The sequence below is a fragment of the Tinamus guttatus genome, unplaced genomic scaffold (genome assembly GCF_059628265.1).
Source record: "Tinamus guttatus ecotype Peru unplaced genomic scaffold, ASM5962826v1 Tinamus_guttatus_pri_ptg000497l, whole genome shotgun sequence".
Classification (NCBI taxonomy): domain Eukaryota; kingdom Metazoa; phylum Chordata; class Aves; order Tinamiformes; family Tinamidae; genus Tinamus; species Tinamus guttatus.
The window spans coordinates 3,941,158-3,966,288 of record NW_028289031.1 but is presented as its reverse complement, the minus strand read 5'-3'; the positions used below and the strand labels follow the sequence as shown (position 1 = coordinate 3,966,288).

General features: G+C 36.2%; 1 protein-coding gene across 2 annotated transcripts in view; it reads left to right on the top strand.

Annotated features, from left to right (window-relative positions):
- Positions 1–25,131, top strand: part of ATP9B (ATPase phospholipid transporting 9B) — a 139,894-nt gene that overhangs the window by 109,954 nt on the left and 4,809 nt on the right. For both annotated transcript variants that reach the window (XM_088533354.1, XM_088533353.1), the window contains exons 15-27: positions 3,006–3,254; positions 10,263–10,424; positions 11,860–11,952; positions 15,010–15,093; positions 15,669–15,839; positions 17,056–17,154; positions 18,810–18,899; positions 19,358–19,502; positions 19,859–19,923; positions 20,369–20,524; positions 20,650–20,714; positions 21,885–21,993; positions 24,902–24,959. In XM_088533354.1, the coding sequence (XP_088389480.1) occupies positions 3,006–3,254; positions 10,263–10,424; positions 11,860–11,952; positions 15,010–15,093; positions 15,669–15,839; positions 17,056–17,154; positions 18,810–18,899; positions 19,358–19,502; positions 19,859–19,923; positions 20,369–20,524; positions 20,650–20,714; positions 21,885–21,993; positions 24,902–24,959 (1,546 nt within the window). The remainder of the gene's footprint in view (positions 1–3,005; positions 3,255–10,262; positions 10,425–11,859; positions 11,953–15,009; positions 15,094–15,668; positions 15,840–17,055; positions 17,155–18,809; positions 18,900–19,357; positions 19,503–19,858; positions 19,924–20,368; positions 20,525–20,649; positions 20,715–21,884; positions 21,994–24,901; positions 24,960–25,131) is intronic.

Here is a 25,131-nt window from a genome sequence, read left to right as displayed (position 1 = left end):
TTATACAAGTATACCCAAAAGGATGTCAGATTCAAAAATAAATGATTAGAGACTGCATAAAGCTGGAGAAAGACATAGAAATAATACTACTTAAAAACAAAGCATTTGGTAGGAGAGAATTTGAGTTGCAAAAGTGCATTAAGAGAGTTGCAGCTCCCTTATATATCTCTGGGTCAGGTGTGGTATGGAGGAGAAAGATCGAGTTTAGTATCACTTGCATCTCCTTTATTTAAAAAGGACTGCAGTATTTCTGCAAAACTTTTGTTTATGTTCTGGGAGTTTATTATTATTATTTATTTATTTTTATTTCATTAAGAGCAATATGATTTCACCAGTGCATTTTGGACTTTTTTAATACTTCATAGCATCATTGATGCCAACTAAATAGAAATAAAGCAAATGATTCTTTTTTAAATAAAAATTTTGGCAGATAAAGAAAGGGAGAGGTTTTTTTTTGTTTTGTTTTAATTGTTGATACAGAGGGATATTAGGGCTTTATATAGGGTTGGTGTCCACGGTTAACTTGGATGCACAAACATGATCAGTTAACCCAATTAATTTCATAGACTGACCTCCTTATAAATCTGCGTCCTCATTTTCATTTGTTGCAAAAAGGTTGTAGTAGCAATGATTTAGCTACAGTGTTTTTGAATTATGTCTGGCTTCCTTCTCACTTGCTAAAAAACTGGGGGCTTTTTGAAGCATGCTAGACTCAGTAAATATGATAGCTTGTGAGAAGAGAGACAGGAGGCAAAGCAGTAAATAAACAATACATATTAAAAGTCTTTTCTCTGCAGCCTAAATGTATACATAATTTCCCCATCCAACCAGATCAAATAAGCCACGTCTTGAATTCCGTTTTTTTGGATAAAACTATTTCATCTTATGTCTTAGTAAGGTATATCCATGAATAGTAACTGAATTGCAACAGTATGCCTGTAGAAATGAGATATAGAGCTCTTTTGCCAAAAGATCAACAGCCCAAATTTGGTTTTCAGGATGGGTTACTGAAAGTAATTGCTGCCCGACAATGTTTATAAAAATCACCCAACTGTAGGTTTTTGTTATGATGGATTGTTTGGGTATTCACAGTAACAACCATAGCAAAAAGTAATAACTGACAGTTCAGGAAACATGTCTAAGGCTGATTGAGTTTGAAGATTGAACACCAGCCTCCTCCTAGAGGAGACATATTCCTTAGTTTTCCTATTTTTCCTATTTTAATGTTTTCATATTTTAGAATATTTTCATACGCTGTTTTTAAAAATTTGCCGATTATTAGAATTTTTATTTGCTTAGAGGTTTGGCTAGCTTATTGTACACTTGAATCAGAAATACCTTTGGTTAATTAAATTTACAGTAATTGTGACACAGTTGGGACTAAAAATTCCCCAATCTAGGTTTGCTCTTAGTAGATGATGAAAAGAACTTTTTTGGACTTTCCTTCTTTCAGCTCTGTATAACGCCACTTAATGTTTAAATAATTCCTTAATTATGTGTGTGTTGCTAGCAACTATTTAAATTGGAAAAATGAAGGAGTCTCTTTAACAAAACAAGCAACTATTAAACAATTGCATCAATCTGAAAAGTGTGGCAAGGTTTCTGTTTAATCTATGGTAATAGAAGCCGCCAGTTAGTTAGGCAGTGGTTCTTGTGTGACATTGATTTTATCCCTTGTTTGTGTTCTGTTTTATTATTACAGTGGACCTACTAGACTATTGTCATCTTAATGTAACACACAAATCTATTATAACTTGATTATATTTCCCCACTGGAAGCATTTTGTGATAGAGGGCATAATCTTTAATGGAATTTGTGTGAAATTAAATTATACAAGCATCAATAAACATAACATAATTCAGAAGGAGTAAATCAGCTTAATTTATTTGCGGCTGTAATGGCATCAGCGTTAGCGGAATGCAAATGCAAAGGTTTAAAGCAGTAGCTGAAAAGCACTGCCAGATGAGCAGAAAGTTAAACCCTTTATTAGACAACACTGTAATTTGATGGGCAGAGTGTTCACGGTTCAGCAGATTGCAGTCAGGAGGAGGGGGGACAAAATGAAAAGGAAAAAAGCGTGGTTTATGAAGAGGATTTCTGAGTTAGTTATCCCAAAGTGAACAGAAGAGTCTTTGGTAGTACTGTTGACATTATTTCCTACTATGACTTAATAAGAATATATAAAAAAGCATTTTTTTCTTACTAATTGTAAGTGTATAGTTCTTTCTTTTAAAATAAAAAATTAATCATATGTGCTTGAGCATTCTGAGGGGTGACACTTTAAATTGTGCTAGTGTTGTCATTACGCAACAGTAATGAGATCGTGAAATATGTATTAGGCTATTATTTTACAAGATATTAGATTATTGCATTATGCCAAGAACAGACAAATTTCAATCTGCAGAAAAAGCAACTGTTACACAAACTGCATTTGTTCACAAGTTTCTCAGTTTATTGGGCTTGGGTTTTTCAATCTCTAAATGTATACAGGTGACAAAGAAAGAAAGAGGAAAAGATAAACATACTTGCATTCTTGTTTTGGTTTTACTGAATTTATCTTGTTGATTGCTGACTTTGTTTTTAATAGAAAAAAATCTTTTTTTAGATGGAATTAAAAAAAGTTATATGAGGAATTGTCGAAAAAATGGGAATAAGGTGGAGTTAGGAGAGTTTTCTGCAGAGTCCAGCCAGCCAGTTTGCTCCTCAACTGGATTTTTTTTTTTTTTAATTTCACGTTTTTGTTACCTTGAGGGTCTGTATTATTGAAAACTGAGTACGGATGTAAGATGTGTTAACCCCCAGTTACACAGCTGTTCTATAGAAAAGTGTAGGTTCTTACGGATCATGAACCAGAGGAGTTAACAGTAGGTTATAGAAGTAAATGGTTTAAAGCCTTTTAGAGTTGATCAGCCCTTTCAAAGGGAACACTGGCACATAGGTTAGTATTCGTGTCTTGTGTCCTTTATTGAACTTTGTTTTGCTGTTTGCTGCGTGGGCCCTTACAGGTGCACTCCCAGAGCAGCGGAAACAGCACAAGCTCAACGCCGTCCAGGAAGCCTCAGTCTTCTGCACCCAAGGTCCGCAAGAGCGTGAGCAGCCGCATCCACGAAGCGGTGAAGGCCATTGCCTTGTGCCACAACGTCACCCCGGTCTACGAGTCCCGCGCCGGGGTGACTGGCGAGACGGAGTATGCAGAAGTGGATCAGGACTTCAGCGATGAAAACCGGACTTACCAGGCTTCCAGCCCTGATGAGGTTAGCAAACAGGACGGGTGGGTTGGTTGGTTTTTTCTTTTAATATCTCGTTAAGGATGGGCTCAACTACATTCCGAAGAGCAGACCTGTGAATGACAAATGTTTAGTGCTGGAGTTTTTTTAAGTTTGCTTTTAAGTGAGTTAGTTTTAGTTAGTGAGTTTTTGTTTCTTTTTTTTTTTTTCCCCTTCACAATTGCTGGAAAGATATTTCCTTATGGCATACATAAGTGGTTTCAATTATTTCACTAAGAGACCTGTGAAGTCAGTGGTTTGGGATCAATACTGTGTTTTAGGTATTTGAGTACTTCAGTTAAAGTTATTAGGTATGTTCACAGAACATTAATCCACATATAAGTTGGAGAACATGTGTTCAAAGGGTATACAAAATCCTGCTTTAAAAGATGGATAACCAAGTGCGTTAGCTAATGTCACTTGATTAGAATCCTCAACAGAAAAAAAAAACCCTCAAGTGTCACATACTCTGTGGAAAACCTTGTCAGCTTTAAGCTCTAGGCAACTTTGTAAGCTTCAGGATTCAATCAAAATTCTATAATGTATGGTATAAAATTTTAAACGTGTTTCAGCAAAATTCTTAGTTCTGATCGTGTCTTTGATTCAAATACAAATTTTAAACTCAACCGAACTAAGATCTCCCAGCAGATCTGACTTACTGTTGTGAGTAGCCCCGGTTTAGGGCCTGAAATTCTGAAGAGATATTAAGGAAGAGGTGCAAAGCTCATACTTCAAAATGCTGCAAAATAATGATAAGAGTAATTATAGCTCGTTCATCATACCAAAATGTGTTTGTACTCCAGAAGGTAGAGCACTCAGAGGTCAGTTTGTCTGTGAGAGCAATTGGGATGGGGGTGTCTTTGTCCTGAAGTTCCAGCCATGGGTAAAGACTGAATATTCTGCTGCTGAAGTAGCAATGATTCGTAATCAAAACATGCTTTTCTGTACTTTGTAAAGAAGGGAATATGTATCCAGAAACCTGTATACTTTTACAAGCACACCAATTTATTGATATACTACAATACAGTATCTCTTCCACAAGCCTTATCCTACCACAGCTTGGCAGTTATTCTTGATGTAGGGTAGGTTTGTGCATTTAGTAGAACACCATATGTAGCAGTGACAGAATTTCAGCAATTCCAGCTGTGATCTGTAATTGTTAAAAGTAACAAGTCTGTAAAAAGTATGTTTAGGAGTGCAAAAAAAAAAAAAAAAAAAGTTTTACCTTCATGTAGTACCAACCTAGTAGCCATTGCATGAGTTTCAGGTGCTGTAAACTTAGTACATAATATCAAGGGATTGTAGAGTATTAGTGGTAGGTTCTTGGTGATAAAAATTAGCAGTTAGGTTTATATTTTTTGGATGCAGCTTCTAGATAGGATTACAAATATTGCTCTTTGGGTAAAAAGTCCATAACACCTGAATGTATGTATGTATGTATTGTGTAATGCATGTGGTCTGCATTATGAACTGACAATGCTGGAAGAGTGTGTGTCTGTCAATAAACATTATTTGTTGTTGTAGTTGTATAATGTTTATTGGCATATGCATGTTTATGCCTATGTGCACATATTTTTCTGTGCTTATATCCTAATATTCACTGCAGATATTAGTTCAGTGAGGCTGCAGGGTATTATTAAGCATAACAAAAGATTATATAAGCAAGTACCTATGTGTGAGAATATGAGGACATTTAAGAACTAAGTAGATCTTTCTCTTTAAGAGACAAAGGTATTTCTAACTGAGTCAGACACACATGCAGCTGAGAGAGATTGTGAGTTTTTCCTCCCATTTGCTTCTTTCTTCCTGTGTGCTTTTGTTTATCTGTTCGGTTGTTTGGAACCTGCAAATGGGACCATAAAGAGCAATTCTCCAGCCATGTTTGCTAAAGGAAGCAGCTGTAAGATAGAAGATTGCATGAGTGCTGCCATGAGAAGACAGCAGGGAATTTGACCTTGGAAATAGGAAAGAAAAGTTGACAAAGTGCAAAGATGACATATCTGGGATTCAGGGTGGAAAGAGAAATGAAAGAGGAAATTTGCAAGAAAGAAGCTGTTAGATTGCCGCAAATGAGAGTGCACAGGTATCGCATTAGTAATGAGCTCTTATCATGCAAACCTGTGCATTTGCACTACATGATAGTGAAGTACTTGCCAAACATTTTAGGAGAGACAGCATTAACTTTCCTTTTTGATTCTCAGAGTTAATGTCTGAAATGCTAGCAAAATTATCATATTAAACAAATATATTTTAATATAATGGGGAATTGATACTAAATAGTCTTATAAAAAGAAGCTACACAAACATCTAAATAGCATAAAAATTGCAACATGATAGCAAAAAGGCTGAGAATGAAAGACTAGCAGGTCTTTATCATAATTTTTTAAAGAGTTCTATTGATGCAATGTTTGCAAATCACTGGAGCCTAAGGAAAATAATGTAAATGGTTCATTATTTAGCTTATTGAACTTTCCTGCAGTTAGGTTGACGGATGATGCCAATGTTTCCCAATCACCAAAGTACCATTTTAAAAGCATTTTTTATTGAATAAAGTGCTTTGAATATTGCACCCTGGAGCTTTATTTAGGGAAATGGTTCAATTGATGTTTTCTGTTTAACCTCAGCACTGACCTATCACAACATATTTGGTTAATAAGCAACATTATCATTTAATAGACCTAACCAGTTATATGCATTGTACTTTCTCAACATTACAACTCTATTCTTGTAGATTTTGTTTATGGATTTGCCTTTATGGCAGTCTTTTGAATGAAGATGTTGTTTGCGTAGTTGTCTTTTGCATCATATAATGTTGCATGTTATCACCGTAACAGGCATAGAGCAAAAACAAAGTTTGAAGTATAAACTATTCTTCCATGTGGGAGAGCAGAGGAAACATTTTAATAATGTAATGACAAGCACATAAGATAAGGTTAATGAGACTAGAGGAGTTCATCTGGGATTCTTCTTGTCTCTGTGTGTGCGTGCCCTATGGATAAAATAAAGCTATAACAAAGTATGCACATTTAGAAGTAGGTACATTCATCATAAAAGATGAATTTACTCATTGTTAGAGTGACCTGAGATATGTAACTGATTTTGTATTCATAATGCGAGCCTACTTATGCCAGGCTCTTTGTTTCTTATGATAAGTGATCAATATTTCATTTTCTGTGAAAGACTGGAAAGTTTCATTTGTCTGTCACTTGTCCTCTACAGCCATAGCATAGCAAACAATAAACATTCACTGAGAACTCATGGGATGTGGAAGGGAGGTAGTAAAAAAGGGAAATGTCTCTTAGCCGTCCTAGGTGTGCGCTCATCTCATTTGTAGAAAGCCAACCTAATGTAATGAACAATCATAAAAGCATATAACCTAAGTAGGTAAAGCAATAAGGTTCGGAGGTCACAGACCCGAGCAATTCAGGGGCATGCTGTGAACAGGAGCCTTTGAAGACCTTTGCTCCCCTTTGGCCAGAAAAGATTGATCAGTCACGATTTTTAATGACTGCTTGCTCTCATAAACCAGCTATTTATTGGTTATGTTTTTTCCTGCGCTGTTATTTCCTCAAGTATTCTGTTCCTGGATGTTTGAATATTTAAATACTACCTTAAAGTGTGGTCAGTTATTTAATTCCAACATTTGTGTCCAAAGACAACGGAGTCGCTAAAATTAATTACAAGGATATAAAGCCAATCATTTAAAAACAGACAGGGAAATGATATGCCTTTAGTGAAGCAGCTTTTGTGTTTACAAAAGTGAAGCTGTAATGTATGAGACATGTTGTATTGTTTAATTCATTTTATTGTGTGTGCTTATTGAAGCAAGACTAATTATGTTGTTTTGTCAATGTATTGTGAAAAGCAAATCACTCAGTAGCATAAAACCATCACTTTCATGACCTTCGAGACCCACAAAGAATAACTACTCTATAGCTTGTCTTGGATATTGACTGGCAGCTTTTTCACATGATCAAGCTGTATTTTTAAGGTAATAATTTCATTTTATTTTAATTATGAAAGTTCTGGATTGAGAACAGTAGACTGCAAAAGCTACCAAATCATTCTTAAAAAAAGGCAGTGCCATTTGGAAATGTGAGTTGTTGAACTATCCTAAAAGAAACAGTTGGGGTCACCTGGGCTGTGAGTGGGTTGGGAGAGGGGAAATCTCCCCACTTCTTCCCTGTTTACAAATCAATAGCCTTTATTTTTAAAATACCACCCAGACCCTGTGTATCCTCTGCGTCTCTTACATGGCAACCTGATTTCAAAAGTGGATCCTATTGTCTAAAGTGAAGAGACTCTTAATTTACCCTGGGAATATTGATGGTTGGGTACGTGAGACTTCCTCAAAGAAGGAAAGGTAGCTTAAGAATTTTTTTCTTCCAGTTTCCTCCGCAGATAAGTTTTATATATGCCACAAGATTCAAAGTCCTTTTTTTTTTTTTTTTTTTTTTTGTTGTTGTTGTTGTTGTTGTTGGTCATTTTTTACCTACACTGTCATAGCATGACTCTGCTGTCAGCTGTCAGCAGAACTGAAGTGTCTCCAAGCCACAGGATGGGTGAAAAACATGTCCAACGTCAGCTACAAGGAGATAGCCTTTGTCTTCTGGGTGACTTTTGGTTTTCAGTCAGGCTCCGGTCTCGATGCAGTGGCCGGTGACAGCTGCAGCCCGGTGACGTCCAGGCCAGCCCACAGGAGTGACCCCGGCCCCAGGGCGGCCAGGCAGCCCGGCGCAGCCGTCGCGGCCCAGCGTGGCCGCTGCGTGGCTGCACGTGGGCATGGCTGCAGCACAGCTCGGGAGAGCCCAAGGGAGGTGCACGGGGACTCCATGGAGGCTTCTCCTAGCAGCTTTTCTTCATTTCATAACAGCTCCTATCAGTGATCAGGGTTGCCTGATGTTGGCACGCTGGATTGCAAGGCAGTTTTATTGTAAGATTTCAGAAAATCATTGAAGAGAGCAGGGATACACTTTTTTTCTGAACACTTTTCCTAAACACCATGCAGCTATTCAGCATGTATGTACATATTCGTTCAGTTTTGTAATTTAGTTTTTCACAACATCAGAAAAACACAAATTTTAAATGTGTGGTATTCTAAAAATTTCCGATATCCGTGCTAAGGCTTGGCTAAGTTGTTCTGACTGCTGTGAAGGTCTAGCTGCTCTGATGCATCCTGAGTGACAGGAGCCAAAGTTAACTTAATGTGTTGCTCTCAAATTTGCTCAGTTGCCTTTTAGGCATCCATTTGACTCTTGAGCCTTATTGACTACCTCTGCTATGGTATTTGCCCTGATCAATTTGAAAGAGAAAAAATTGTACGCCAGGTATAAGAGTCTAAAATGACTCTGCTACAAAATGCTAATTCAAATGGTTGGTGAAGCCAAGCATAAACGAAATAATAAACAGATGTGAGTCACCAAATATAGAACACTTAAGTCCTAGCTTGCAAAAGGACACAAATGAGATGATAGGGTATTAGTAGAAAGATGCAATTTACAGGTCAGAATGTAATAGTAACCTTTCACTGTGAAAATTGAAAATTAACCTTGGGAGTATTGGATCACTTACAGCTTATACAGTACTTTTATTGAAGAAGAAAAATGTTTAAAAAGATTTTTCCTGTGATTTCGGGGTTTAAAATTGGTGAGTTTTTTTTAAAGTGTCCTCCTTTTTCTTTGTGTCTCAATGTTCATTTGTTGGTACCTATACTGGCACAGTTACAGAAAATAAAAGGAGCATAGAACTACTGACCTGGATTTCTTAGGGGTTCACTGAGATTTTTAATTATCATTTTTTCTACCTATTTTAAACTTTTGTAAGAGGCTGCGTGGTGATTTGTTCACTCTGGATCAAATTCTCAGCAGATCTTAGTCACCGTGACTGTTGACCTTTTACTACTTGCATCTCTTCCCAGCTTGCTTGATTTTAATTTTTCTCCTCTACATCTTACCTGATACTAACAGAGGCAAGTTCCATAAAATATGTTAGCTTTCATTATAATTACCTTTTTATTTTAAAAATATGTTTAAAAATCGGCTCTCTTGCAATGCTTGGCATTTGGAAAAATAAAAATAGAATTGAGGAGGAGACATTTCTTTTGGCAGAAATCACCCATCCAGATGTGGAATATGGCTTGTGTATCAACTAATGATAAAGTGATCTTCCTAAAATATTAATTTTTTGAAGGAGTAAATCCAGTGGTGGTGTGATAACATTTTAAATAGGTACTGCATAACTTAAGGAATGACTTGAAAGAAACCTGTCATGCTGTTCAGAGCAGCAAAGTAAAAAATTATGTGAATTGCTAATGTATGTGCTTAAGATGCCATGTAATAGTAATTGATAGCAACTATTATGTAATGCAGCTTTTCTAGGTTTGCAAAAAGGAGCATTAACAAGCATGTTTGTGGGATGCAGAATTGTAAAAGTTAGGTTTCCATGTCATTTGATATGGCAAGAATGCAGCTATTGTATGTTTGACTCAAAAAGTAATAAAAAGAAGCAAATGAAGGAAGTGCAGTAAAAAAAACCCTATAAGATCCTTTATTTATTTGCATATTACAGATTCTAAACTTGTTTATAATACTAGATCTAAATAAGTGTTTTATGGAAATGGTGCAAAGATCTTTTACCTAGTGGCACAGAAATTGTATTACTATTTTTGCAGAACCTCTAGCGTTTGTCCTTTTAAGTATATATGTCTTTTTTGTACAAAAACTGTAATTTCTGAACAATTTATTCTGAACAATGTATTCTGAGTACCTCATTACAAGAATAAATAAGTTTTTGTATTCTTCATAAGAATCTCTGTAAGCTTTCTATAGAAAAATATTCATGTGAAGTATTAAAGTTTTATATTCAGACCATTGCTACTCATGGGGGCTTTTTCTGGCTATTTGGAAGAGTTTTGACTTCTGCCCCAGCATCAGTTGTTTGACTTCAACCAGATTTACCTTTTTTTGCATTGAACATGTCTTTTCCTTCTTGTTTTAGGTAGCTCTGGTACAATGGACAGAGAGTGTTGGTCTTACGCTGGTTACCAGAGATTTGACCTCGATGCAGCTGAAGACCCCTGGTGGACACATTCTGACATACTATATTCTGCAAATTTTCCCCTTCACTTCCGAGAGCAAGCGCATGGGAATCATAGTTAGGGTAATTTTATTTGTTTGTGTCTGAAAATACTGTTTTTACTGCATGTTCTTTCAAACTAAATCTTAAACTTGGTAGTTCTGAGAGATTTTCAGATGGAAAGGATTCATTCAACATAAATACACATGAAGTATTAGGCAAGCTATGGTAGAAAATTGAAGCTAACCTGATGTTGCAGAGAACTCTGTAAAGAACAAATAGCTCCTCCCATTGGAATATACCAATTTCAGTACTTCATGCTCAGGCCCTGATGCTGCAAGTAGCCTTTAAACATTCACTTCTAATTTCCCACTTCTTGCTTTCATATGTGAATACAAGTTCTGGGATTTGGGAGTACAAAGTATACAATGCTTACTTTATCAAGTGTTAAGCTAGTGGCTGAAACTTATTGTAATAGTAGTTCACGTCCTGCTGCGGCACTTCCCAGACGCAGTACAGATACCTGCACTGATGTGCATGTACAGCACAGTTCCACAGGGTGCGAGAGTTGCCAGAGATGTGATGAGGTGTCTGAGAGCACAATATTGACTATTAAAACCTCAAGTACGAGGAAGTCACCACACCGCTAGAAAGACCGACCTGTGTGAACGATTAAGCCGTGCACACTCCGCACCTTTCCCTTCTTCCTGCCTAAAATCAGGTGCTGCAGCAGAAGAGCTTCAGTCAGCAGCTGGATCAGGTGGATCATTGCCCAGTCACAGTTCAGTAGGTGCCAAGCTCGTCCCACGCTGTCTCGGCCAGCCCTAGGCAAGGCGGGACTGGCATCTCTCTGGGATACTTCAGAGAGAGCTTGCGTCTGCTGGAGCCTGGAGAGGGATCCCGTCATGTCTGTGTTTCACGGGGTGCAGCTGGCACAAATAACAAGTTTGGCAGTGTGGTAAGGACCTTTTCAGATATGCTAAGGGGCCTGCAGGTCAGATGAATCCATTCTTTCTGCAGCAGATGGTGCATCAGAGTTCCTTGTTCACAAAAGACTACAAATTCTCTGCGTATGCAGTGAATGTTTCATTAAAATATGTCATGTGTTACACAGCTCAATTATTTCTTAATTTTTAGTTACCTAAATATTTCAGAAATACAAGGTGAGCTTTCCATTTTAAGTGTATGTATTCCATGCCAAAAAAAAAAATCGGTCTTTCAAATTGGCATAACAGTGATATTTAAAAATTTAGAAAGAATGGGTATTCAAACGATCTTTAGTTAAAACTAGTCCTCTTAGATGTCGGAAAGTGTACAAAATAAGCATCTGAATTAATTCAAAGATATCAGTGGTAATATTCACATCAAGAAATAAAATTTAGCTGTCTTTTTTGCAAAGTACTTCATATTTTTCCTAAGTTCGTAAGTTATTGACTGCTAAAAAGAAAAGGTGGCTTGTAGCTAATAATTCTGATTATATAGACAGCTTTTTTTCCTTGTTTGTTTTGTAAAATTTTAGGATGAATCTTCAGGAGAAATTACATTTTACATGAAAGGTGCAGATGTTGCAATGTCCACTATTGTACAGTACAATGATTGGTTAGAAGAAGAGGTAAGAGACTCAATCAGCATTTATTTTGTTATTTGGAGAAGCAACTGAATATTTTACTTTGTTTCAAAAAAAAAAAAAGTTCATAATAGAAATTTGTAATGAACATAAGAAGTGTTTGGTTTGTTTTTAAACAAATGTTAATGGAATACATTGAAAGAAGGAAGATCGTGATCCAATGAAATACGGAATTTTAAAGTTCAGTTCTGTATATATTGATTGGATTTTAAGGAATTAGAATTGTTTCCAATTCTTGTATTGCCCACAAAAGGTAAAACTAGCAGGTGTAACAGAACATAGCTACTTAAACAAAGGAAACTTTTTTCATTGACTGACCTTTCACATAAAACCTAAGTACTTTTGAAAAAGATTCTATTATAAACCTGCTTGTTACTAACTGCTCTATTATCCTGCTCTATACTGAATAATTAGTAGGAATTATGAAGTTCCATAAGGAATGTAGCCAAATTGAAATAACTTTTTTTCCTACATTTTTAAAATGTAAAGTAGAATACTAGCGAATTAATTTCAAAGCTGATTATTTTTCCCTGTGTGGCTGTAGTAGATACCAGTAATCGTCTTTCTTTGACCCAACGTGCAGACAATATGTTAATACAATGATTACAGCATGTATGTTCATAATGGTATTGGCAATATGAATCAATATCTGCTGCGGGGCAGTTTGATTTATTCAGGGACATGAATAAATTAAACTCCCTCAAGACCTAGCAAAATGTCATAAAAAATACTTTTGGCGATAATGATACACAATTAATTGTAAAATACTTGTTTAATTTATTTAGCTTTATGAGGTCAAATCAATAGTGTTTTGCACTAGACAGCCTTCTTTTCATTAAGACAGACGTTATCATGCTATTTAAGACTATTCTTAATGTTTAAACCTTTTTCTAATGCCACGTGTGTTTTCTACCACCAACAGAGTTTGGCTCTGTTGCATTAGAATAATTTTTAAGGCGTCTGTATTCAAATTTCACCCTGAAAGAACTTTTCTACAAGTTGACTGGTTTACCAGTAGCATACCACTTCATCTGGGGGACTTGAAGTGTAATTGTTCCTCCTTCTGTTTGTAGCTACTCCTAATTTATAGGCAGATTTTAGAGGTATTTTGCCACATCTTGTCATAGAATGGTTTTTATTACTGACAATATATTATATAGTGCTTTATTCTGCCTAGCTGGTGTTTACAGTTATCTAGAAGTAACACAGTGTACCTTAAGGGCAGGCGACAGGCCAATGATAGTTCAAATACATTGCACTATCTCCAGTATAACTAATGCAAATGTTAGAGAGAATAGGGACGGCTGGTGGTCAGCTGTTAGGAGGGGTAGGGGAAACATAAATCTTTTCAGGAAGGAACTAATGAGATGTCAGTGAAAATATAATCTGAAATGTGGTTTTACTTTTCCTTTGAGTAAAGAATAAAGCTGCCTACCTCTAGCTGCAAAAAGCAAGATGCCCTTCAGTTTCTGTTAGTTTTAACACTTGTTGCAGGGTTAACTCGAGCAAAGTAATCTCTCTCTGTTTGTGCAGAGAGAATGGCTACAGTTAAGTGATTGGAGCAAAGTTTAAGGTAATGTGTTTCCAACTGAAGGTCTCTAAAGATTAAAATTTCCCCTATCACCTTTTCTAAGTCCATCTGAATGGAACAACTCAACATCTCTGCTTAGACACAAAAGGAAAAGGCCAAATCTTCAGAGCTGGTTCTGGTTTCTTTCTTATAACTCCTATACTTGAGATTAGAGAGAGACTTAGCTAAAATTTTAGAGAGTCTCTCTTTCCCTTGAAAGTTGCATTTTATAATGTAGGCAGCTACTGTGAACCATTTTGAGAAGCTAGATACAGGTAACCGTGTATTTAAGGGAGTAAGCATCGTTTTTTTTTCTCCGATGTGAATTTCCATGACTTCAGGCAGCCAGCTTTTAGCTATTACTCTCTAGAGTCATTTAATTAAGAATACAACATTTTTGTACTTATGGCATGTTTGCCCATCTCTTATAGAGTTCCTCCAGGATAGTCTAAAAAGAAGTTTTTTTTAAAAAAAAAAAAAAAAAAAAAAACAACTTCCCTTTGTAAATCTTACATGTTGCTGAATATCTGCTTTTTGATTTTTTCTTTTTTTTTTTTTCCTATCACATCACTTTTTGTCAACTTTTCTTGTTTCAGAAATTCTCAGAAATTGAACCTGTATGGTCTCAAAGTTTCAGAGTTTAGCAGTTGCCCATGAACTTCATTAGGTAGCTTTCTGGTCATTCACGGATCTCTGTAGACTTGTGAGGTGCTTACTTTGAAACGGGTGTTTGCTGAGCTTGCTACCCATCTTCTTGCAGTTCAGTAAATTATCAATTATTGATATATTCTCACTACAGTATCATATCCAGATTAATTCTGTGTTCATGAGAGTATCAAATGTTTCTCCTAATAGCTAATCCACAGAGCTCAAATCATTTACTTTTTACCTTGATGAAGAACAAGGCATGTTTTAAAGTCTACTAGGTATCAAACTGAATTAAAAGGAATACATATAGCCCATAAAAAAGGCAATATAATCTTTACAGCACAAAGTCCAGCTTCCTTGATAACCAGGGGCTTGCATGAGAGTTAATACCCATCTTCTGTCTTTTCCATGGAATGGCCTAACCCTGACAGTCTTGTGTTCTTCAAGTACTGCAAGATGTCTTTACTGCTAGGAGGAGACTGCTTAGTGTCTTTAGCTTTTCTCTGAATGCCTTTTCTCAGATGGCTACTCAGGTTAGGGGATGAGGAGTTGAGGATTGCATGAAGTATGCACAAACAGTTTCTCAAATCAAATTTCTCAATCAAAACTTATCAGTAAGGGAAGTCTTAACAAATTAACTGGAATGCTTTCTGTCCATATGCTGGTTGGAAACCATTTTGTCTAGTGCTAAAACTAATATAACAGATTGAAGAAAACAAAAATGTTATGTTAAAGGTATCTTCCATTAGCACATAGAAGGAAACATTTTTACAGTACAGACAGTTAAATATTCACATGATTATTCTACATTTTTGTCTCTTTAGTGTGGTAATATGGCACGAGAAGGACTGCGTACTCTGGTTGTTGCCAAAAAATCACTGACTGAAGAACAGTACCAAGATTTTGAGGTATGAAGGGATTGAATGCTAAATATTATTAACACAGCTCTTCTGCATTATCATATTTAGATACTTCAAGGGGAACATATATACTGTTATTTTTTCATTCTGTTGAGATGGCAAGGAAGAAAATTCACATTTGAATCATTGATAATTACAGTATGCTGTCTCCTGCAGATTTGTTATTCATTAGTAACTGTTCTGCAGTGATACATAGGGTACTGTTTAGCTTTATGATATGTTTGGATTATATTTTCCCAGAAGATAGTCTAGCATTAATTCTGTGGGTTCAGTATTGCCTAAAAATCTACTGGCTCTCAAAAATGAGCACAGTTGCCATTGTGATACCTGCTTCTTAAGTGGTTGTCAGAAGGCCTATCTTTGTTGAGATAATTTGTCAAAAAAGGTACAACTTTTACAGTTTATAAAATTCACTCTTTAAAACATGTTCTTTCTTAAAAATGTTTAGATACAAATATTTAGCCTGATGAGTCTATATTATAACTAATGGGTAAAGTGAACATGTACTTTCCTTTTAAGTCACAGCACCATCTTTCTAAGTGGTTTTGTGTTTGTGCAAGCAGAGTCGATATAACCAAGCCAAGTTAAGTATACACGATAGAACCCTGAAGGTTGCTGCTGTCGTGGAGAGTCTGGAGCGCGAAATGGAGCTGCTGTGTCTCACTGGAGTAGAGGATCAGCTACAAGCAGATGTTAGACCAACGCTAGAGATGTTAAGAAATGCTGGAATAAAGGTACTAAATGCATATTGCTAGCATCAAGTCGTAAGTATGTTCTGAGCGTACACGAGTGTAAACAAATAGGCATTATGTGGGAAGTTCCTTTGTCCTCCACAGATTTCATTGCAGAAGCTCATTTTTGTAGGGAAACTGCCAGTAGAGGAATGTACGCGACTTCTGTCATTTCTCCTCTTACAGGCCACTGCAGTAAGCTCTCCGCTTTGAAATTTATAATAAATGAGTTTGGCACAAGATTCATATAATACTTTTCAGATTTTGTACTTGTAAGAAGCATAAGTGAAGATCAAAAGAGTAAGTTATTTTAACTAGAGTTCAGAACTGCCCAGTCCTGAACAGTTTCTTCAGGTCATGTTAAAGGTGCAGTGCCAAAGTTATGCACGAGAGGCTGTGTTGTGTTTGCAGTGCTCTAAGACAGAGCCTGCTGGAGTATTTGATTAAAGATATGAGGAATATTTGTTGACTGAAGGGAGTGGGTAGGATTATGTAAATTCTCCTTAGTGTAAAGTGCCAAATTCTTTGTATAGAAAAAATACGTTGACTTTTCATTGGTTAAACTGTATCATATACAATGTTTGTTTTGCTTGAAGAAGTCATTCTACTTTGAAGATGAGAGAGTAGCAGACAGAGGCTTAGTTTAAGCAGATTGCAGCTGTTAACTTCTCTTGTAATTGTTCAGTAATAACCTATGCAGTTCAGGTTGTTCTTCCATGGACAGTCTGTTCTGTTTGGTCTAGAGCTCCAAAGGAGGCTGGATCCAGCATCCTGTTTGCTGTCTTGGCTGCTGCTTTCTGACAGATTCTAGCTGGTATCAAACAGTTGCCTTGTGTCATTTTTCTGAGCTATCTCCCTAGTTATCTGTCTTGTAATGGACTGCATCCCCCGTTCCTGTCAAGATGGTGTCAGGCCATAGGGAAAGGCTTTTATGCCTTCTCTGTTCAATCTGCAGTGGGCTTCCACAGAGTATCCCCTCATTCCTCATGGAAATCGAGACACTGGCCCTTGTAAGAAGGGAAGGGGAAGTCAAAATAGTGTTGTTCTTTGTATGTTGTTGCAGTAATACCTATTCCTTAACCTTTAATTAAAAATGCACCATGAGTATATTTTCACTGGCATAGGGTACCAGAAAAAGATGGGGAAGATATGTCATTTAAATATGGAGAACAGTCACATTAATGCTGAAGAGAATTAACTTTTAATTTTTTCTTTGCAGATATGGATGTTAACAGGAGATAAACTGGAGACAGCAACTTGCATTGCAAAAAGTTCTCACTTGGTGTCTCGGACACAAGATATCCATATTTTCAGACCTGTAAGTACAGTTCCAATTTTTAAACTTGGCTTATTAAAGGAGAGTTGGGCTAACACCTGTACTGCTTTATTTGTTGGCCACTTGTTGCCAAAGTCGATGTGTTATTGTAGTGGGTGTCATAATTCAGTCCATAGGATAGTAGTTAGACCAAACCATTTTTCAAGGCTCTGGAATTGTAAAGCATTGCTTCTGTTTCAGGAGGCTTGATTCCAGAGGTGTTGATATTCTCCAGAAATGTGCACCCATGATCAAGTGACCCATGTTCTAGCTGTGTAATACATTATACATTTGTAAAATGGACAGAGAAATGCGCTTCTAAAGAAAGATAGATAAAGGCCTATGTAAAAGTTCTGACCCAGAAGTCTCCAGGAATTTAAGGCTGTCTGAATATGGTTCTTGCTCACTGTAGCATCTCCATTCATAGGGCTGTACAGAATTAGACAGACTTCTGAAACAAGCTGTGATGCCAAAGTCCACTGGGTAGACATAGCTCTAATCAAAATGAGAAAATCAGAATTTTTTGTTTGTTATGATTTTTTCCAATAAACTAGTTGTGTTCTGTTAACAGTCTAAGATAATTGATGGAGGATTAAACGGAGTGTCTGTTTCTGTACATTTTGGTTATAATTGCATAGCATCAGCTCCACCGGGTTCAAACAAAAATAAAGATTTTTTCCAGACGTTGATTGATGCTGTGTGATCAGACATAATATGTCTGTGTGTGTTCTAAATGAACCACTTGCACCTACAGAAATAATTATTTGAATATAATTTACATGTAAATGTAGTTTCTTCTGAAGCATCAGAATGGCAAATTAGGGCCTGCGGACTACTATTTGCAATTAAATTATTAATGCTTCTGATAAAACTTCAGATCAATTTTTGTTGACCTTTCCATGTTGTAACACCACAAATTAAGTCTTCCTAAACAAAATCTATTTAGTTTGAGTCAGATTTTTATTTTCATTACCTCAACTAGTAAGAAGAGATCAGCATAAAACTGCGTTAATTTAGAACACATGAAGTTTTAGTTAGAAAATAGATTTGTAGAGAATGATTTCTGTGGCTACATTAGTTGCAAAGAAATAGCTAATAGATTAATGTAAGAAAACAGGAGGCACTTTAATACTCCTCTTTTAAATATAAATTAGTAAAAAATGTTTGCTACTTTGACTTTCCAAAAAATATACATTTTTGGATGCTTTTCCTTTAATATTTTTAAACACCTTACTAGTTAATAATAATATAATTTTTATTTTCTCTAAACTTGGATGCTTTTTTCCTCCATCCCTGGCAAGATGAAATTACTCCAGTCAGCTTGAAATTAAGATATTTTACAGTGTTGACAATTTTTTGGTGTTTTTTTTTGTTTGTTTGTTTGCTTTTGTTGTTTCCTTTTTAGCCCTGGCTCACTTTGAGGAACCAATTAAACTGTCTACACAGATTTTTTTTGTTGTTTGAGTTTTAATTTTTCCAGCCCTTGTAGATATGTTCCGTGAGCATTGGACATGCATTAGGATAAAGCACTAGTTGAATAATCAAGGCTTCCTGGGTTTGATTTTTCAAAATCTGCTTTGTTTAGGAAGGTTTTTAAGAATATAACAAAATATTGTAAATGAGTGGTCTGAGTTTTCTTGTTTGTGTTTTTCCTCTAGGTTACCACTCGAGGAGAGGCTCACTTAGAACTCAATGCCTTTAGAAGGAAGCATGACTGTGCCTTGGTGATATCTGGGGACTCACTTGAGGTAAGAGGTTGTTTTCTGTCAAATTATGTGTATCTGTACCTTCACATCCAGAATTAAAATATCAGTGTCTTCCAACATTTGTCCATATTTTAAATTGTTCTTATGGTTACTGTCATTTTTCATTGAGGGCTAATTAGAGGTTTTATATTCTAGACAATCAAGTTCTACTGGTTCCTTTGCCTTCTGTCTAGTAACAGAGTGAAATTCTTGTAAATACGATATAGTAGTTTTTCTTCTCCCTTAACCCCAAAGAATGTTGACGAGCCAAAGGAAAGAGAGAGAATGTCAGTCTGCAACAAAAAGTCACAGTCAGGACATCAGGTGGGATTGTCATTCTCAGATGGATGTTGTGCAAAAAAAAAACTTCAGAAAAGAGAATTCTTTCATACTGCTTTTGGGTTATACTGCATGCTGTGTTGTATAGTCTTAAATTTGAATATAAATGTGTTTTTCCTTAGGTTTGTCTGAAGTACTATGAGCATGAGTTTGTAGAGCTGGCGTGCCAGTGCCCTGCTGTCGTGTGCTGCCGATGTTCTCCCACCCAAAAAGCCCATATCGTGAAGCTGCTCCAACACCACACTAGAAAGCGCACGTGTGCAATAGGTAACTGTTGCCCTGTCTTCATGTGTAGTAGGTAAAATCTATAATAAAATGAAGCAGCAGGTGGCACCCTTGAGAAGTAGTTGAAACAAAGCCAAAGACGTCTTTATTAACAGCTAGGTATTACATAGCTGAATATTGCAACTGTTTTAAAAGTGACAGAAAGTACCATTACCTGAAAAGGGTGTGGTGATTTTCTTTTATTCCACAGAAAAAAAAAGCCTTGGTTGTTGAAGTCATTAGTCATAAACTGTAGATTAACTGTAAGAATTTAAAAGTATATAAGATGTTGCTAAAATACTGTAAGGCTGGGAGAGTAAAACCTCTGAAGAGCTGAATATTGCAGTGACATTTTCCAGGTGATGGAGGAAATGATGTCAGCATGATCCAAGCAGCCGACTGTGGAATTGGAATTGAAGGCAAGGTACTGTTACTAGTTTCTTTGTCAAATGTGTGACGTGATAGTATAATAATATGAGATTAGGAGGCTTTATTCTTAAACAGTAACTAATTGAATGTTTCTAATTAAAATATATTGTAAGATGATAGAAGAAACTTAATCTTTGAACTAATACCCTCTGTGCTCCTATATTCTCTACTTTATCTTTTAAATATAAAACGCAAGCAAGGCAGGAAACACAATAGTTATTTTCTGTTTGTGTTTGCATCTACAGCATAGACAGTTAACTATCAGGCATTGTATCCTAAAACACGTACAGAAAAAATGCCCTTTGAGTCCTGTTGCAGGGATGATTGCTGAAGCAGGAGCAAATTTTACCTTTTAAGTGGATTATTATTTGAAATTTTGAAATTTGTACAGCATGTTTTAGACTAACGTGTATTTTTGGAATATTTTTGTTTTATTCTAGGAGGGAAAACAAGCCTCCCTAGCAGCTGACTTTTCTATCACACAATTTAAACACATAGGTAGACTGCTGATGGTACATGGTCGAAACAGTTACAAAAGATCAGCAGCACTTGGTCAATTTGTCATGCACCGAGGCCTTATTATTTCAACTATGCAGGTATTTAGAACTTTGTTTTCAGAATACTTAAAAAATACCATGGCTCTCTTTAAAGTGTTGTGAAATCTTAAGCTGTTTTGTTTTTTTTTTAAGTAGAATTTATTTATTTGTTTGTTTGTTTTTAGGCTGTATTTTCATCAGTCTTCTATTTTGCATCTGTTCCCTTGTACCAAGGATTCCTAATGGTAGGGTAAGTTAAAATCAGCAGCTATGGTATCCGGTAATAGTTATATAAAAAACTTTTTTTAATGCCTTGTAGTTGATATTTGTCATACATTTATCATTGATAATACTAAGAAGACTCAGAATGAGTCTAGAAAGAAAAAAATCAGACTCAGACTGGTTATGTGCTGCCTGTGGGAAAATATCATTTTAAGTTCTCCAGAGAGAAGGATCTGCTTAGCTTCACTAGGAGGTATCATGTAGCCTCTGAGACATATGGAGTGAAAACAATGGAGGAAATCCCATAAATGAATTTCAGCTGTTACCCGATTGCTGTACAGCCTTCAGTGAGACTCCCATGTTCTTCTGACCATTTAAAAACAGAGCTGAAGCTGCTGGCTATGAAATTTCCTCTGAAAGGGCACTGCAGCAAGTCTGCTACAAACGTTTCCATTTGGCTGAATGTATATGCAGAATTGGAAGCACCCTGGTCTTGTCGTAAAAGCTGCTTATATAGTTCTCCCAAGTCATGCAGCTGAGGTATACTCCTGTATTCATGTCTAGCTCTGTTCTCTTTCTGTCCTAGCAGCTTCTTTTTATACTTCTTATTTAAGTTTAACAATAGCAACTTTAATCATAGCTAAATTAAGATCTGATTACAACTGGCACTGCAGAGGCAAAGAGTAAATTCTTGTAAACAGTCATGCAAGTCCTAGGAAAGCTCATACTGTGTGGCCTCCAAAGGCACAACTGGCATGTGCATGCTAAAATTCAGAGCCACTTGTGGAGCTACAAAGAACTTTTCTCATCCACTTACACGGTGATCTCAGAGATTTGTTTTTTCTGTGGTTTTCTTGGCATCATTTGTGAATGAATTTAAATGCAAGGTCTTAGAACTGGCTGTAAAAATGCATAGCGAATATGGTAACAGACAATAAGGCTGGCTGATATATGCAAAAGAAGTAAATGCATTTATTATTTTCAACATGTATAGAAGCTCTGTAACTTCTCACAGTTGGCAGCTCTTGGAAGCCCAAGAGCAGGTTGCATTTCCAAAGCTATATTGCTAAACTGCCTCAGTACTGGGTAGAGAAAACAGTTTAACTCCATTATCATCAAAGGAATAAGTGAACTTCATAGATTAGTTTGGTATTTTTCTACTACACAATTTTAATTTGTGCCTTTTCCCTTCACCTAGATATGCAACCATATATACTATGTTTCCAGTCTTCTCTCTAGTATTGGATCAGGATGTGAAACCAGAAATGGCATTGCTGTATCCAGAGCTTTATAAGGATCTCACAAAGGTATGAATGCCCTCGGTGCTCAGATATGAACACATGTTAAATCTCCGGTGTACAAAGATGTTATAACTGTAAATTCTTATAATCATCTTCGTAAGGTATTCCAGGCAAGACAGATGCATAACTAATGTAACACAGACTCCTGTGTCATAAAAATAATCCACAGGACCCAGTGTTTTTCTCAGCTTTATTAATACAGCTGTTGATAAGTCAACAATGGCTGGACTAAAATAATTCAAACTCGAAAGTGTATTGATATAAAAGCTGCTTTCAGTCTGACTCAGGATCTCTGATGTGGAGGTTTTTTAAGCTTCCTTCTTTCACAGATCCTTTTCCTTTTTAACTGGTAGATTATTTTGTAGGTTTATATTTTTCTATCCCTCAGAAATCACTACTGGCATTACTAAAAGTAGGCTAACTTTGTTTAAAAAATGTCTGTATTTATATACAATTAATATGGGCCGTTGATAACTGAACTGTCTTAACTGAATTGTTTGAAGTTACCACTTTGTTTGCACACATATGCAAACCATAGAAATGTATCACTGCTTTGCCCCACAAAAGTGAATCAAATATCAAGATTTTCTTTTCATAAGCTGTTTTAAAAATACTTCTGCTCCCTCTTAAACTGTGGTCCCAGAACAGTTAAAATGCAAGGCAAAACAGAAAAGAAGGTCTTTCTAGACACTTTAGATTATTCAAAGACATGTTTAAAAACTCAGAAGCAGAAGAGAGACCAAATTTTCTGGAGTGTTGTTATTTCAGTTTGACTTAATTAGGCATTACTTATGTTGGTGAGAATTTTATTCTCTTTTGGGGGGATCTTGATTCTGTTTCTTCACTTTGTACCTTTAAATGTTTCTTTGTGTCTATGAGACTTAAGCCTGTGACTGATTTCAAGAAACTCTGGTTTCATAGCTGCTAAAAATCGTGCCTTGGCTGTGAAAACCTGCCAGTGGGACCTAAAAGCTTGATCTTTCCAAAGCTAGAAGTTAACCTATACTCCGAAAGTGCTTGAGATAATGTAGGTGAATATAGACTAAGCTTTTAGTTTAGACTTAAATGACAGTTCTTAGAGATATTGAATCATTTAACTTTCTCATCTTAGGTTGTACCTAATTGTATAAATTTTAGATAAGTAGAATTCAATCCTCTCAGAAGAGAAAAAAAAAAAAAAGGAATATGAAGAAGCTGGGAAGTGTCGTTCAGTGTATTGTTCTGGGGCAAAAGATGATTGTGGAATGATTATGGATGAGTGGTACAAAAAGTTATTCATGTGCTTTACACAAGCTTCGTTTGACTTCACTGTTACAATGGAATCTTATTTTGGATGCTTATTGTAAGAACTTGCAAACATTCAACATTAGTCATGACATGATGAGGCATATTTTCAACACATCCCTTTTCAAATTATGGAGTCCAACTGCAAATCTCTAGCAGCGCTTTTCAGCTGGTGTTACTCAAGCACTTGTTGACATGCACTGGAATGGCATTCCTAGGACCTCTTTTCTGGGCTATGCTGTTCTGAAAAAGCTCTTTGGAGTTTAAAGGAAAAAAGGTATTGCCATAAGTCATTGACAGACTCTCTCTGTTGCAGGAACAAGAGAAAATAAGCCAAGTTCAGAAAAGTAGGTGTGGTGCCATGCCCTGGGGGACACGGTGATTCAGTGTTGCTGTTACTGTGTCTCCGAGGGAGTTACAGCTAGGAGTACAGAGATGAAAACTGAAAGGGAGCTACCAGCAAGAGGGCTCTCTAATTCTGCCTGAAAATGGTTCACTGCCTCTTGGCAGTATTTTCTAGATGCTCCATAGCGTTTATCCTTTGCAGTTCCATAAAGGGGAACCAAAACTCCCACTCATTCTTATCTCATAAATCTTGTTAATTTTAGGAGTTGTGGTCTAAGGTAGAATCAGTGCCCAATACTCAAAGGAAAATACTTTAGTACTAGTATATTAGGATACCAGTAAAGAAGATTGAAAAAAAAAAGTGTTTATCAGGTTTTTTTCCTATTTGTCACCAGCATTCTAGGCTACATTTAGAATCATGAAAATGCCTTTAGCATCTCATCATTGACTCTATGTATCCAGAAAATGTTTTGACCTATAGTGAAGTAGTGGAGCAAGGTAGTTAATCACTTTCTATGGCTGCAATGTTTCTGAAGCACATATCTTGCAAAGGTCTGATTCTCACCTATTCTAGCATGATCACTTCTGTGGTAAAATGTCTGCTTTCTTTGCCATCTTTTCCTTTTAAATGCTTATCTTTTTGACTGTGCTGCAGTTTTTCTTCAATACTTTCACAGGATGCAAGGACCATTTGCACATGAACAAAAATTATTGTTTTATTTATGCATATGATTCAAACTTCATCTTATTTACTGTCACAATAAGATGACAATGCATTAGGTAATAGCTGCATACAGAAGTCTTGCAGTAGTGGTCATGTTGATTCTGCAGATGCAGGTAGTTTATCTGATATTCAGAAGTGACTAGTAAATAGAGTTTTACTTGAGGTTTAGATCAGTAGGTACAGAATGCTATTTTTCTTGATGAATACAGCTGAATAAGGAGACATGAAAACATTTTAAATTAAAAAGTAATTGCATTATAAGTATTCTTCCAAAAAGTAGCTATAGCATGGCCAGCTTAAATGTTGATCTTTTTGTCTATTTAAGACTTTAGCTGTCCTGCTCTAGATGTTATTTCTATACAAGTTTGCAATGACGAATCATAAAAACAAGTAGAGCCTGCATCACTTGATTGCTTGTATATACTTATATGTTTTTTTCTCTAGTTCCTAGCTATTTAAAAATATATGAATCAAGCAGGGGGATTGTCTGTTTTTTGGGGTTTTTTTTTTTCTTTTTCTTTTTTTTTATTGCCTTTAACTGTCCTCTCTTGTTTCCCTCAGGGAAGATCTTTGTCATTTAAGACCTTCCTCGTATGGGTTTTAATCAGTATTTACCAAGGTAGGAGAGATTCTTAATTTTACTGAACTGGGAATTTTTTGTCTGCTATTAACAGTATTGTTTTTCAGCTGCAGGTTGAATTCCCAAAGCTTATAACATTTCATCAACAGTTATATGTATTGCCTTCTGTTTATCTCGTAAATCGATATTCCTGTTGTGTGCCAGGCCTATT